At 36.2% G+C, this 15,187-nt stretch overlaps 2 protein-coding genes across 2 annotated transcripts in view; both read left to right on the top strand.

The window, feature by feature from the left end:
• Positions 1-3,438, top strand: part of LOC107588088 (myosin-IIIa-like) — a 55,366-nt gene extending 51,928 nt beyond the window's left edge. Inside the window, exons 13-17 of the mRNA XM_016276099.1 lie at positions 1,123-1,222; positions 1,895-2,011; positions 2,395-2,499; positions 2,998-3,081; positions 3,230-3,438. Of these exons, the coding sequence (XP_016131585.1) occupies positions 1,123-1,222; positions 1,895-2,011; positions 2,395-2,499; positions 2,998-3,081; positions 3,230-3,436 (613 nt within the window). The 3' untranslated portion in view covers positions 3,437-3,438. The remainder of the gene's footprint in view (positions 1-1,122; positions 1,223-1,894; positions 2,012-2,394; positions 2,500-2,997; positions 3,082-3,229) is intronic.
• Positions 3,439-3,516: 78 nt separating this feature from the next.
• Positions 3,517-15,187, top strand: part of LOC107588089 (myosin-IIIa-like) — a 26,703-nt gene continuing 15,032 nt past the window's right edge. Inside the window, exons 1-7 of the mRNA XM_016276100.1 lie at positions 3,517-3,520; positions 5,919-6,135; positions 6,370-6,517; positions 9,085-9,238; positions 9,814-9,902; positions 10,334-10,463; positions 12,188-12,273. Of these exons, the coding sequence (XP_016131586.1) occupies positions 3,517-3,520; positions 5,919-6,135; positions 6,370-6,517; positions 9,085-9,238; positions 9,814-9,902; positions 10,334-10,463; positions 12,188-12,273 (828 nt within the window). The remainder of the gene's footprint in view (positions 3,521-5,918; positions 6,136-6,369; positions 6,518-9,084; positions 9,239-9,813; positions 9,903-10,333; positions 10,464-12,187; positions 12,274-15,187) is intronic.

Below are 15,187 nucleotides of genomic sequence, written 5' to 3' on the forward strand. Positions count from 1 at the left end.
ACAGTAACAGATGTGCAAATTGAGATGAGGCTACATAAGTAATATTAACAAATATACAATGGTCGTAATAACAGCAATAACATTACAAATGTTCAAATGAGATGAAACAATTTGGACCGACTGTTCTCTGAGATATATAAGTCCACTAACTAGCTACTTGTTTAAGAGTCTAATAGCTGAGGGGAAGAAGGAGTTCCTTAATCTGGAAGTCCTGCAATTTACACTCCTGTACCTCCATCCTGAGGGTAGGAGTGTGAACAGTCTGTGTTGGGGGTGGGTGGGGTCTTTAATGATGGATGCAGCTCTTCTGTGGACTCTGCGATGGTAAATGGCCTGAAGAGAGGGCAGTGGAGTCCTGATGATCTTCTCAGCAGTCTTCACCGCTCTCTGCATACGTTTGCGGTCCCTTACAGTAGTGAAATTATTTAACATATTAATGAAGTTATTTAACATATTTGCTGTGATAGTCACACTAGTTCATAGGTGCATGCTAGCATTTGTTTAATAACATCACAAACATACTTAACAAGCTTAAAAATTCATAAAACAACTATTCAGTATAGTGTGGCTATATTATTTATGGGCAAAACTAGTTTGAACTATTTTCATAATTCTTTTTAGTATTAAAAAAGTTGGTTAGTCAGCAGTCAGCTGATTTGCTGCTTAAGAAAAAGTTCATATTTTTATCAATGATGGAAACAGCTGTGCTGCTTAATATTTTAATAGAAACTAAGAGTGATGCTTAATTTTCATCATTTTTTTTTTTAAATATATAGTTGTTCATTTCTTTTAGATGGAAAAAATATTACTAACCCCAAACTTTTGAACAGTAATGTATTTTGCATGCCTGTCACAGCACCTATTGTTAGTTTGATAAGATGCTAACTCAATTTATTGTGATAATTTTACTGCATAGCTTTTGAAAAAATAATAAAGCTATAGAATAAAATAACCTTGCAATAAAGATTTTGAAATTAGATATGGGCATCTTCAAATGACTTTGCAATTTTCTTATATAACTATTGGTTTTTATTTCATCATTACCTTTAATGCCTTTATCAATAATTTCAACAAGGTAATTTGTGTGATTAATTTCTGTGATTTTAACTTTCATGGTTGCAGGCATGAGCGGATCCACACCAAAAAAGGCAGCTACATGAAGTCTCAAAGTCAAACCTGTGACGACGTGGATGATCTGGCAACCCTAGAGGTTCTAGATGAAGTAAGAATGAATACAGGCCCCACAAGAGAAAGGGCAAAGCACACACACACACACACACACACAGGTTTTGATCATCAGTACAAAGACTCAGGAAAGACTTCAGGATATTTTCCATCCTTCCGCCAGACAGCCCATTCATTCCAGCTGGAATTTTTTGTACTTCTTACATTTTCCAGCAGCATTTTTCAAAGAGACTGTCAAGTGACCATAACTCATCCAAGCAGTCTCATATTTTAACTGTCAAGTGAATAAATAGACAGATTAGTGAACAATAACAGAGTTTGTATAGAAACACCTTTAAGGTGATTTATCAATGCAGAGGGCTGTCTTTGACACTAGATATATTTTCTCATCCATTATGGTAGCAGTGCTGACAGGGAGCACTTGTGTTAGGCCTGTGTCCTTGGACTGATATCACCAGATGGAGACCTGTGATGCGTGTAACTGTCTTGTATGGCCATATTGGCCGCATATGGCAGCAAAATGTACATAGTGTGCAATAATCACAATGTAAAGAACCATTAATGCAGTAGTCTAGATAATTAATCCTCTCACCGTGTCTAGGTTTGGTCATGCATGAAAATGTGGTATTAGATGGTTATATTGTTGTGTATCGGTGTGCAGTGGTTCGATGGGACGGCCATCTGTGATGTTTAATTGTCTCTCTGTTAGAACACAATCACTGAACAGCTACAGAGACGTTACGCAAAGGAGCAGATCTATACCTACGTTGGAGACATCCTCATAGCGGTTAATCCATTCCACAAAACGGAGCTGTACATGCCGGAGGTGTGAGATATTTCATTATGAATGCCCTCAGCATTTCATAGTCTACTACATTCCATTTACTGCCACATCTCTCGTTCGCTTTCTTCCTCACCTGTCAATCTGTATCTGTTTTGTGATATTGTGCCTCTTGCATAAAGAGTGTATATATAATTTTCCCTTTTCTTTCATTCACATGTTCTCCTCTCTCTAGATTTCCTTGTGAAAAAAGAAGTGCACTTTAGTGTACTTAGAAAAAGAGTGCTTATTATGGAAATAATATACTTTAAGAATATACTTAAGTGCAAGCTAAAAGTTTTCGAACACTTAATTACACGTTACACTTTTGTTTCAGGAAATCTAATTTACAGTTTACAGCTGTCTAATATTTTGTGATTCTCTGACAGCATTCTAAGGTTTATATTGGAGCCAAAAGAACATCAAACCCTCCTCATATATACGCAGTTGCAGACATCGCATATCAGTCCATGGTGTCCCATAATGCTGATCAGGTAGAGTATGTTCAACTGTGGTCCTAGAGTATGTTCGTAACCTGCAATTGTTACTTTAAAGAGATATCCCTACCTGATTTAACCCAAGTAGTTTTCAAGTATTGTATTAGGTTGAGTGAATGATAGCAAATAATATTTGGTAACACTTTAGTATAGGGACCGATTCTCACTATTAACTACTGTAGTTGCTTATTAGCATGCCTATTAATAGCATTTTGGATGTTTATTAGTACTTATAAAGCACATATCCTGCATGACCATATTCTACTTCCCTAATCCTACCCCATACCTAAACTTAACAACTACCTTACTGACTATTAATAAGAAGCAAATTAGGAGTTTATTGTGGCAAAAGTCATAGTTAATAGCGAGAATTGGACATTAAAATAAAGTGTGACCTAATATTTTAATATTTAGATGTTATCAATTTTAGGTTACCTTTTTTTTGTTCTTAGTGTATCATCAGTCATGTTCTGAACTGTTTGTTTCTGTGTGCAGTGCATTGTCATTAGCGGAGAAAGCGGTGCTGGGAAAACAGAAAGTGCCCACTTATTAGTCCAACAGCTGACCGTCCTTGGAAAGGTTCGGAAAGCGGCTTTATGTTCTCACTGTCACGTTATGACATGTTTTTTTGTCATAGAATGTCTCTCATATCACTTAATGCTTTATTCTTCTCACAATAATAAAATAATTCCAACTGAAATCTTTTTCTATCTTTTTGTTTCTTCAGGCAAACAATCAGACCCTCCAAGAGAAGATTTTGCTGGTCAATAGCCTGGTGGAGGCCTTTGGAAATGCCTGCACTGTGATCAATGATAACTCCAGTCGTTTTGGGAAGTATCTGGAGATGAAGTTCACCTGTGGAGGGACCGTGGTGGGAGCTCAGATCTCAGATTACCTGCTGGAGAAGTCTCGGGTCGTACACCAGGCCGTGTAGGAGACCATCTCTCTCATATTGCCTTAACCTTGAAGCTGCAGCTAAGTTCAGCATGAATACAGAATTAAAGTGCCCCTATTATGGGTAATGAAAGGTTCATATTTTGGTTTTGGGAGTCCCCAACAACAGGTTGACATGCATGCAAGGTCAAAAAACACTTTCATTGTCTTATAATATGCATTTTATTTTTACCTTACTTGCTCAACGACTCCCAAAAGATTCGCTCAATGATTCATTTTTCCAAACTCCTCCTTTGCGTGACGCTAATCTGCAGTGATTGGTCTCATTTCCACTTTATCATGCCTGTAACGCCTGATAAAGCAGCTGTTTGTGAGCACAGTGCTGCTTTGTGTACAGCCATTACCGGGGAAACCATTATTTTTACTGCTCCTAAAGCGGCACCTAGTGGCAAAGAATGCATTTACATTTTCATTCAAGATTCAAGATTCAAGATTTTTTATTTGTCACATACATGGTTATATAGAGAATATATGACCAGCAGTGAAATGTAAGTCAGGTGCAATTATTAATATAGGTATGGAAAAAGTAAGATACAAAAATAAGTATAAAATAAAATGCGCAGCACAGTATACTGTAGAATTAATAAATATTAAGATGAGCAGGAATGTACAAGAGAAGAATGTGCAAACCGGTTGTACAAGGTAGTTACATAGCAGCAATAGGGGTAAAAAAGTAAATTAATAAAATATTACAGAAATTGCTGTGTGCACGTGACAATGTCAGTACATTAAGTGTCTTACTGATAATTAAGTGAAGTCATGTTGGTGTTAAGAGACTGAGTTTGAGTTTAGGAGCCTGATGGCCTGAGGGAAGAAGCTCCTCCTAAGTCTCTCGGTTTTTGCCATCAGGCTACGGAAGCGCTTACCAGATGGCAGCAAAATGAAAAGACCGTTACCAGGGTGGTTGGAGTCCTTGATGATTTTGACAGCTCTGCTTTTGCAGCGTTTGAGGTAGATGTCCTGTAGAGAGGGGAGAGCAGACCCTGAGATGCGCTCAGCTAAGTGCACAACTCTCTGCAGGGCTTTGCAGTCTTGACTGGAGCTGTTCCCATACCACACTGAGATACACTTTCAATGGCCCCTGAATAGAATGTTTTCAGGATTGCTGGCGAAACCCTGAATTTTCTCAGCTGTCGCAGATGGTACAGTCTTTGCCTGGCTTTATTAACCTGAGTTTGGATGTGTGAAGTCCAAGTCAGGTCCTCGGAGATCTGGAGAAGTGGGCGGGCAGTATGCTAATGTTTCAGACCAACGCGAAAAGACCAACAAGTGGGCGGGCAGTATGCTAATGTTTCATGCCAACGCGAAAAGACCAACAATTAGTTGGTGAAAATGCTAGTGTTCTGATCATTTTAGCCACCACTGTGTGTATGTGTATATATATGTATGTATGTGTGTATGTATGTATGTGTGTGTGTGTGTGTGTGTGTGTGTGTGTACGCCTATGGAATGTCCCCACAATTCACAAAAAACAAACCTGTGTGTGTGTGTGTGTGTGTGTGTGTGTGTGTGTGTGTGTGTTAGAAAATGTTACAGTAAATCTAAAATATGTTATTTTAATGCTTTTTGTCAGCATTAATCTCAGCTCTTGTAAAAAGAAATGTGCTTAAAGGAATAGTTCATCCAAAAATGATAAGATAATATCAGCTCTTTGGACTCTCATTCTGACGGCACCCATTCACTGCAGAGGATCCATTGTCCACTGGTGAGCAAGTGATGAAATGCTACATTTCCCCAAATGTGTTCCAATGAAGAAACAAACACATCTACATCTTGAATGGCTCATTTTCATTTTTGGGTGAACTATTCCTCAAATTAGAATTGAAGATGTAGTGTATTTCTAATCTTTAAAAAAAAAAGCCTGAAAATTTCCTAGGGTTTTAAATTAATGAAACCCTCTGCTAAAGCTAACTTGCAGTATTTCTTGCAGTATTACTTTAGTTTATATTAATACATTTCATTAGTTTTTATTAACATATTTAATTAGTGTTTATTTTTATGTTCTCTGTTTATATTTTAGTTCAAATTTGAGTAATTTTGTAGTGTGTTTGTCATTTTTATTAGTTTTTGTAATATGTCTATATACTGTAGTTTTTATTCATTTTTGTTCTATTTTTAGTACATCAGGTTAAACTAGATGACAATGTTGTCTTGGCAATTTGCTGATGTTAAATTTATTTTATTTAATTGTATCACTTGGGTTGTTTGTATTTTATTCCAAGTTTGCTGTTGATGTTGTTTTCTTTCTATGGTTTTAGTTTTAGTTAGGGTTAGGGTTAGGTATAACCCTAGTTTGTGGTTTACAAATTTTTGGTAATTTTACCATCATTTTTCATGATGATAGCATATCCCAAAACTGGGGTATTGTCATGTTACATGTACTTGTAAGTATGTACCCAGTGCAACAGTACTTTTTGTAATCGTCATATTGTTGTTATGTTTCTATGTGTTTGTACGTTCAGCTGCATCGCTGTTGTGTATCCGTGCGGATGAGCTCCAGGAAGCGCTGACCTCTCACTGTGTGGTCACACGGGGCGAAACCATCGTCAGATCAAACACAGCGGAGAAGGCCACTGAGGTACGGGACGCCATGGGCAAAGCCCTTTATGGACGCCTGTTCAGCTGGATCGTCAACCGCATCAACTCTCTCCTGAAACCAGACAACGACAACCAGTCAGGGTAAGAGAAGAGAGTGTTCTCAATCTGTGCTCAGATTTGCCACTATTTCAACAGTTGCAATCAAATTCTTTCAATGCCACCATCCAGGAGAAATACAACTTTAGAACATCTCCTTGCTGACCAGAAACTAGAAAGATATACTTTCATCCTATGTACTGATGTGTGAATGACAAACATTTTTAAAATTCCATATACATTTTTTTTTCTTAATTCTATCCTTGAATTTCTCTCCAGGGAGGAAGACAAAGGTCTAAACATCGGTATTCTGGACATCTTTGGCTTTGAAAACTTTAAGAGGAACTCTTTTGAGCAGCTCTGCATCAACATTGCCAATGAGCAGATCCAGTTCTACTTCAACCAGCACGTCTTCGCCTGGGAACAGGTACATCCTGCCTCTGATAAAGTCATTTTATACAGTCTTGAATTGTTTGGGAGCTTTTCTATGCCTTTTGGGAGCATTTTTAGTCCCCCCTCTCTGCATAACCTTATTTCCATCTAAATGGTGGTAACACCTCATCATTTATCGTTTCACAGTGTTGTGAGAAATGAAAGGAAGGGGAGTGGAATATTCAGTTTTCTTTTGACGCAGACAAGCGTGGCAATTCCCCAGACTGACTGTAGCCTTGAGGGGGAAAGTGATTTGGTGCCTCTAAACGTTTGCGGCTAACCCACATTAGTGCCTTCATAAATCATCTGAAACAAGGGTTATGTCAGGAGCCGCTGACTTTGCTTGTGCTTCTATAAGCAGACAGGAAATGCTGCTTTAGGTAAACGTGCGGATATGATGGCCACATTTCTGTGGTTGATGCATAATTCGTTAGTATTTATATGGGTAAATCTCACAAATATATTTATTTGCTAGGCAGTTGCTATGAGGGTGCTAGGGAATCAAGAATAATAATTATTATTATATTATGTATATTATTATTATTATTATTATGTATAGTTTGTATTTTATTTTATCTTGTGTGTGTGTGTGTGTGTATATATATATATATATATATATATACTGTATATATATGTGTATGTATATGTGTGTGTGTGTGTGTGTGTGTGTGTGTGTGTGTGTAGAAAGAAAGAAAGAGAGAAAGAGAGAGAGGGAAAGAAAGAAAAAGAAAGAAAGAAAGAAAGAAAGAGAACATTTTTATGATGAGATTTTGGGAGAAAATGTAATTATTTTTTATAATCTTTACTGTATACAGTAAAAATGTTGTAATATTATTTTAGCATCATTAATGCATCTTTTAACTAATATACATAATAATGAAATTTAGATTTTTACACTAATGAGAATGTATGGGAAATGTAATTAAAACAATATCAAAAGCAAAAGAAAAGAAAAGTCCAAAAATATGCTTAATTATCTTACAATACAATTAGTTAGTTAGTTAGTTGAATTTGACCCAGAAATTGCTTTTTGAGCTTTTCCTGTAACATTTCTTCACAACCTATTTGTTGATGTGTGTTCTCCATATTATTATTTCTACTCCGAGCACTCAGGAGTATGTAGCCTGAAGTAAACACTGAAGAGTGTGTTTTCTGTTATTTTTTGTTGCTTCAAATCTCTGTTGTTTTTGCCTCCCCGAGGCTTGTATGTCAGCAGCAGTCTTACTGTCCCAAAAAATGAGGTTATTCCCTGTTCGCAGGATGACTTAACCCGCGGCTAAAAGCTCAAATCTACACCAGAGATTGGATTTCTTGGACAAGCTTCTTTATGTGTGTTGATGCGTTTCTCCAGTGAATAATTTAGGTCCATGTGTGTATTGTAATTTATCAACATGGCAGTCTAGAGACAAGACGGACATGACATTTGTGCTTTGGGTTGAGTGCTCTGCTCACAGGAAGTCATCGTGTAGCAGCAGGAATTGCCTGACACACAGTGTAGCTCAGATTTAGGAGGCTAGCAGAAGTCTGCAGTCTTATTGGAAGCATACAAATATTAGTGGATAGAAGAACAGAAATACGTTCCCCGAGGAGAAATTCAGGTGCAAAATAATAGCAGCATCAAGCGTAAAGGTCACAGAAAACATCACATTCAGAGACATAGTGCAATCAAACAAGACATTTCAAAATATGAATGCATTGTCTCATAACAAAGAGTTTTCTTTTGACATTTTATGTAGAATTTGGCTCGCATGACCAATTTTTTTACTATCAGCATGAAGTCTTGTGCACTTGCAGTTTATTCTGGCTAAAAAAACGCCCAGTTAGACAGGAAGAGAATAACTGATTGACGTGGATTTTGTTTTCTATGCCATTTTAGGGGTGATGAATTAAAGAAGCAGCAGTGTCCTTCTGGACCAAATTAAGAAATGTTCTCAATATTGTGTCATTTTTGTCTAATTTTCTAAATAAATATTGATAGTTTATGCATCTACACTAATGTTCCAAAATGTGGGGCCGGTAAGATTTTTTCATGTTTTTAAAAGAAGTCCCTTTCACTCACCCAGCCTGCATTTATCTAAAAATACAGTAAAAACAGTAATACTGTGAAATATTATTACAATTTAAAATAACTGTTTTCTATTTGAATATAATTTATTCCTGTGATACAAAGCTGAATTTTCACATGAAGTGTCACATGATCCTTCAGAAATCATTCTAATATGCTGATTTACTGCTCAAAAAAACATTTCTTATTATTAATTTTTTTTCTTTCTTTTTGTAGGATTCTTTGTTGAATAGAACGTTCAAAGAAATAGCATTTATTTGAAATATGAATAATAGTTTTAAAAACTCTTTACTGTCACTTTTGGTCAATTAATTACATCCTTGCTGAGAGAAAAAAGCATTAATTCTTAAAATAAAATGAAATGAAATAAAGTATAAAAAAATAATTAAATTAAAAATAAATAAAATAAAATAAAATAAAAATCCCACACTTTTGAATAGTATTGTATAAAACATTCAGAGATTTGATTCCAATAACCTCATTTGGTTGCTCTGCAGGATGAGTATCTGAACGAAGACGTGGATGCTCGAGTGATTGAATATGAAGACAACCGGCCGCTGCTGGACCTATTCCTTCAGAAGCCCATGGGCATGTTAGCGCTACTGGACGAGGAGAGTCGCTTTCCTCAGGCTACTGACCAGACCCTCGTCGGCAAGTTCCTCTCAACATCTGACCTTCTCCCTGAAACATCATAGAGCTTTTAGCTTGAGTTGTGTTCACCTAGTGTCTTATGACCAGGGACACTTACACTCTCTCTCTCTCACACACACACACACACACACACACACACGTACGCACAGACCCACAAGATCAAGGGAGAGGCTGTCATCAAATATTTACTGGCATGCTAAGTTTTCATCTGCTTTCTCCAGAGGACACTCTCACTGAAGTCTTTGACTGACAGCTGAATAATTCAACTTGCCAACACTAGACGCCTAGCTGTTTTTCCATGACTTAGCTTTATTGCTTTATACTGAATGAAACTGATGGATGAATTCATTCATGTGTATCTCATGGTATCACGAATGGATGAATGAATTAATGAGGGTCGGGTCAGTGAACGACCAAATATATGAGCAAATGAATGCATGAACTGACAAATTATGAATGGTTAAATCGACAAACTACGTCAACGATCAAATTAATTATTGAATGAATGAACTTGTGAATGGATGAGTGTGTGAATGAGTGCATAATTAACAAGCAGTTGTCTTTTGTTCATTCAGAGAAATTTGAGGACAACTTAAAGTCCCAAAACTTCTGGAGACCAAAGAGGGTTGATCTGGGCTTTGGAATCCATCACTACGCAGGCAAGGTAGAAATCTTATATTTATCAATATTTATTTCTGCATCTTTTTTTTTTTTTCAAACATACCACAGAAACAAAGATATGAAATAGAATTAAATGTTTTGTTTACACACAAAAAAAGGAAAATTCTGACATCATTCACATTTCTATAAATAAAGGATCCAAAATGGAGTTTTCACAGCAGTGTCATGAAAGAACAATTTTGGATTCCCCAAACAAATAGTTTTTATACAAACGTTTTTTTAATAGTGTGAAGAACTTGTCTGCTGTATAGAAAATGAAAACACATTTGTTAAAATATCGTCTTTTGTGTATGCAAGGGTGAGTAAATGATGCCAGAATTGTCATTTTTGGGTGAACTAGCCCTCTAAGCCAAGTTCATCTGTGAGAATAATAGTCTATTAGATGCAAATACATCTTGTTTCTCGTGTGGTTAGGTGATCTATAATGCCGGCGGTTTTCTGGCTAAGAACAGAGATGCTCTGCCCGCTGATATTGTTCTTCTGCTGAGGTCCTCAGAGAATGAACTGATCCGTAAACTGCTTACTCACCCGCTCACTAAAACAGGTTTGCTTTGACTTTGCACTCTTTAGAAACATTTAAAGCCTTTGGTATGTCTGCTGTTTAGATGCTTCATTTTCTGTCCTTTTTTTGTACAGATATAATTATTTTATGTTGCTAAAGAACCCACAAATCCACACACATTCATCTAGGCATGCGCTTATAAAGCTTTTGGTGTGTGTGTTTCATTTGTCCTCTCTGTATGTGACAGATTTTCTAAACAGTGACCTCTAACAATGTGTCAGTCAATCCAATCATTGTGTAATTGCCTCGTTCAATTACTTTTTTTTTCCCCATTGTGCTGCCAGAAAAAAAAGGGAACATTTTGTTGCTTTGAGTACATCCACCAGTTTCCACTACTTTAGTTGTGAATAGCAGAGTCCTGCAGTGTGAATTCTTTAAAAAAAATCACTAATCACAAATTTATTGCACACCAAATTTGGCAGAGAAATCACCCCCAAAAGATAATTTATGGCTATATATAATATGATACAAATATAATACTAATCTAATGTAATACAAAGTATTAAAACATTAAGTGGGTAATTATTATTATTATTATAAGTATAAGTAATATCATATATAACAGCCATTTTTTATTTATTTATACACCATAAAAGTTCTTTTTATCTGTGCAGCACCTTGTTTGACCAAAAAATGCAATGTTTTGTTGTTATAGTTTCATTTGATTATATTTTTAAATTTCTAATTGATTCAATTGTTAAAGGTTTATTAATGAATTTGTTAGACAGTATTTTTGCTGTTACATTTGTATTAAAAATCGCAAAGTACAGAATCCAGAAAAAAAAGAAAACAGAATTTCCTATAAACTATCAAGACCTGTTTACATGGAGCAAATGCCACATCATCTAAAGTTCATCCATACAGAAAAGTAATCACACTTAAAAATACAACTGTACAGTTCAAACAACACTTTTTAGTATAGACACATTTTATTACAATTTTTAAATATTAAACCCTCCAACATGCCCCATAGACTTTTATTATAAGCACACAAACTTGTCCTTTAAACTACGGGACGAGTGACAAGGGTTGCTATAACAGTATGACACAGATGCTGTTGGTAGATTTTAGGTTATTTTTAAACCAAAACGTTCGCCTAACTTGTGCTTCTTTAAGTGACCCACTAGAGAAAGCAATACTACTGTAGTGTATTTTAGCATAGCATGAGCACCCAAATGGTAAGTATAGTCACATTCTATTAGATTACACCGCATTATAGGCCACACCACAATCTCACAGAATGGAAATGACAGTGCAAACACCATCCTGTCTGAAACGTTAAGCAGGGAGTTTGGTCTATTGGTCTGAACGAATGAATGTAGCACTCTCTCTAGAAAAGAAAATGTGCTCACTCCCGTGCGATCTGATGGGATGAATGGAGGTCGTCTGACTGACACAGTCGATTACGTCCTGTGAGATTCACTGGGGATTGTTTCCAGGAAGTCTGCTGGGATTTCAAACCTAGGCCTTATTCATAAGGCTTTTGTTAGCTACTTGACCATTGTGAAGCTTATTTATCTGTCACAGCACTGACCTCTAAAGACCGTATATTCCAGTGCCCTTGAAATGGTTAACCTTGCAATAATTGGTAGATTATCTGTGAAGAACATGTGATCTAATCTAATGAAGTATCAACAGCAGATTTCTAATGTGTTTGGTTATCGCAGTAAAAGCAGATATTTGCCCTGACCTCTCTCTTTGTGTAGGTAACCTGGCTCACACTAAAGGCAAGGCTGCGGGATCTGCTTGTATGGGCACACAACAATCACAAGGCACCATTAACTTTGCCAAGGTACCTCATTTTGACCTCTTCTCCTCTCTGTACTATAGAGCTCCTAAAGGGACATGGTGATGGTAAAAAAAATTATATTTCAATGTATTTCCATTCGCTCACAAAACCATTGCATTCACCTGCAGAACTTAGTAAAATGAGGTGTTAGGAAAAACATTAAAGTTCACAAAATGATGTGCTTTTGTGAGCAAAAACACAACGTTTGTACGGGGAACACTGCTTTGCTAGAGAATGTAAATGTTTAGTAAGCAAATGCAAAGTTTCTCAGGGAAGGCAATAGTTTTGAGAGAAAACTCAAATGTTTTGGTGTGAATGCAACATTTCTCGGGAAATGCAATAGTTTTGTAAGAGATCGCAAATGTTTTGTAAGTGAACGCAAAGTTTCTTGGAGGAACAGTAGTTTTGCAAAAGATTGCAAATGTTTTGTGAGTGAACGCAACGTTTCTCTGGGAAAGCTGATCGCCTTAGGTTGATGCATCCTTCCCATTTTCAGATTTTTCCCCTTCTAGTTACTATACTGTTAATCCCAATATTGGAAGGGGGAAAAAAGTTAAAAAGTCAGCTGTGCCAGAAATTCACGGTAAAAAATATGGTGTCTATGTTTCAGGTATTACGGGATGGCATATCTGTGCCTGTATATTTTACAAATTTAAACATATTTCATTATAATGTGATATAATGTTAATATTCTTTCCTAATTAACTATCAAAATCAGTATATTATTTAAACCCTTTAGACATTTACATTTGAATTATAAATCTATAGTAATATATAGTAAATTGTAATTCTATTGGTTAAATGAAAGTCATTAACTAAACATAAAATATAACGTTAACTAGCCATTTATCATTACTTTACAACACATTACATGATTTACAGTGATTATACTCAATATTTGAACCAATTATATTTTTATTTGTAAAGTTCTGTAAAACAAAAATACTGAAAAGATATTGAAATGAGTTTGATGAGGCCAATAAACATTATGAAATACTGATAAAGACTGAAAGAGAAATTCACCATGTGAATTTAATGATTATGATTTCAAAAATAAATTAAAAGGGCTAATGTGAGTATATGCACATTTACATGTTTTATGAAAATCAAACATTTAACAAGTACAATTTTGTTTCATTTAAAAGTGTATTGCAAATATTGCAACAAAGGTCTGTTCGTTGCATCAGTAATCATGGAGACATGCTTGGCACCATTTCCTGAAAATGACCCATGTCTGTGAGAATGAAAGAGTATCTTCTCATGTGACCCTACCAGCTGTCTAATAGCTAATGCATTTGTAGATTGACTGATTTACAGCTTGATTAGTTCATATAATACACATTAGAATTGAGTGTCCCTGTGGAATTTAGGAGAATTGCCTTCATGTGTTTATGTGCAGTCGCATTTTAAAAACATCTACTTGTGTTCCAAATTTAATGTTTTTTAGCATTTAGTTTATTATTCCCAAGAGAATTATTAAGAGAACACATGAGCTACTTAGAGCTCACATTCAGGTTGCACTCTAAAATGAATGAGGGTTTTAAACATATTGAAATGATCTCTTTGATGAAGACCTGCATACATTACCATTGATTTGCATATATAAGCATGCTATCTTTAGAAAATGTCACATGAAAGATTCTATCCATTTTAGCCCACGTAAAATAAAAGCACCTGTGTCAGTGTGTGATTCTGCTTTGTGTTCAACACTGAAACACCTTGATAATATAGCCTGGTGAAATATTCATGGCCCTTTCAAACAAGGACTTTGGCCTTATTGATGATTGAATGCTTGTTAGATTGCTTTGCAAATGAATCCTGCAGTTAATTTCATGTTATTTCTTTACTATATATAAAAAAGTTTTGGATTCAAATCAGACTGTCTTATCACAATTTTCCGAGTCTTCCTCTCGGAAATTAACTCCCACCCATGACAAAACAATGCTTGCCTTGCCTGTTGACACTGTACAAACGGTGATTGTGTGTTTACCCTGACCTTTGGCTTTGTTGTATAAGATTTTCCAAGAGGAGACATGCTATGCATTTATTTTTCAGTCTTCCTCTCGGAAATTAACTCCCACCCATGACAAAACAATGCTTGCCTTGCCTGTTGACACTGTACAAACGGTGATTGTGTGTTTACCCTGACCTTTGGCTTTGTTGTATAAGATTTTCCAAGAGGAGACATGCATAAATGTATTATAAACAGATCATTTTATGTTTATATAAAAGACCCCCAATATCCCTTCTGTAGATTTTCATGACCACATGTTTCCAGCATGCTGAATATTTTATGTTTGCAAAGGCGGAGAGCACAGGAGACACCACACATCACCCCAGAGAGACCACCAACATGAAGACTCAAACTGTGGCCTCTTACTTCAGAGTAAGACTTTTGAAGACCTAATAATGAGAAGAACCAATAAAAATCGTCACTCCTGATCACAGTCTTGCTTTATTCACTGTACTTTGCAGTATTCTCTAATGGACCTGTTATCAAAGATGGTGGCAGGCCAGCCTCACTTTGTGCGTTGCATAAAACCCAACAATGATCGGCAAGCCCATAAGTTTGACAGGGAGAAGGTTCTAATCCAATTACGCTACACTGGTATTCTAGAGACGGCCAAGATACGCAGACAGGGCTACTCTCATCGCATTCTCTTCAACAACTTCATTGAAAGGTTGGACTGATACTACATATCACTGTGTGTCAAGTGCATAAACCCCTTTTCTACCTAAATGGTGTTTATGTTGGTGCTAGAGCCAATACCAATACTCCCATCCCATAACTGGCCTGTGTTTCAAATGACTTGAGAAATGAAAAATGACATGGTGTGACTACATAACCCCCCTTCAAACAAAGCCATCATGGAACCCATTATAGCTCATCGTGATCTTTGGTCTTAGTTTTGAAAAC

This window comes from Sinocyclocheilus grahami, unplaced genomic scaffold, assembly GCF_001515645.1.
Source record: "Sinocyclocheilus grahami isolate Dianchi unplaced genomic scaffold, SAMN03320097.WGS_v1.1 scaffold98.1, whole genome shotgun sequence".
NCBI classification, from domain to species: Eukaryota; Metazoa; Chordata; class Actinopteri; order Cypriniformes; family Cyprinidae; genus Sinocyclocheilus; species Sinocyclocheilus grahami.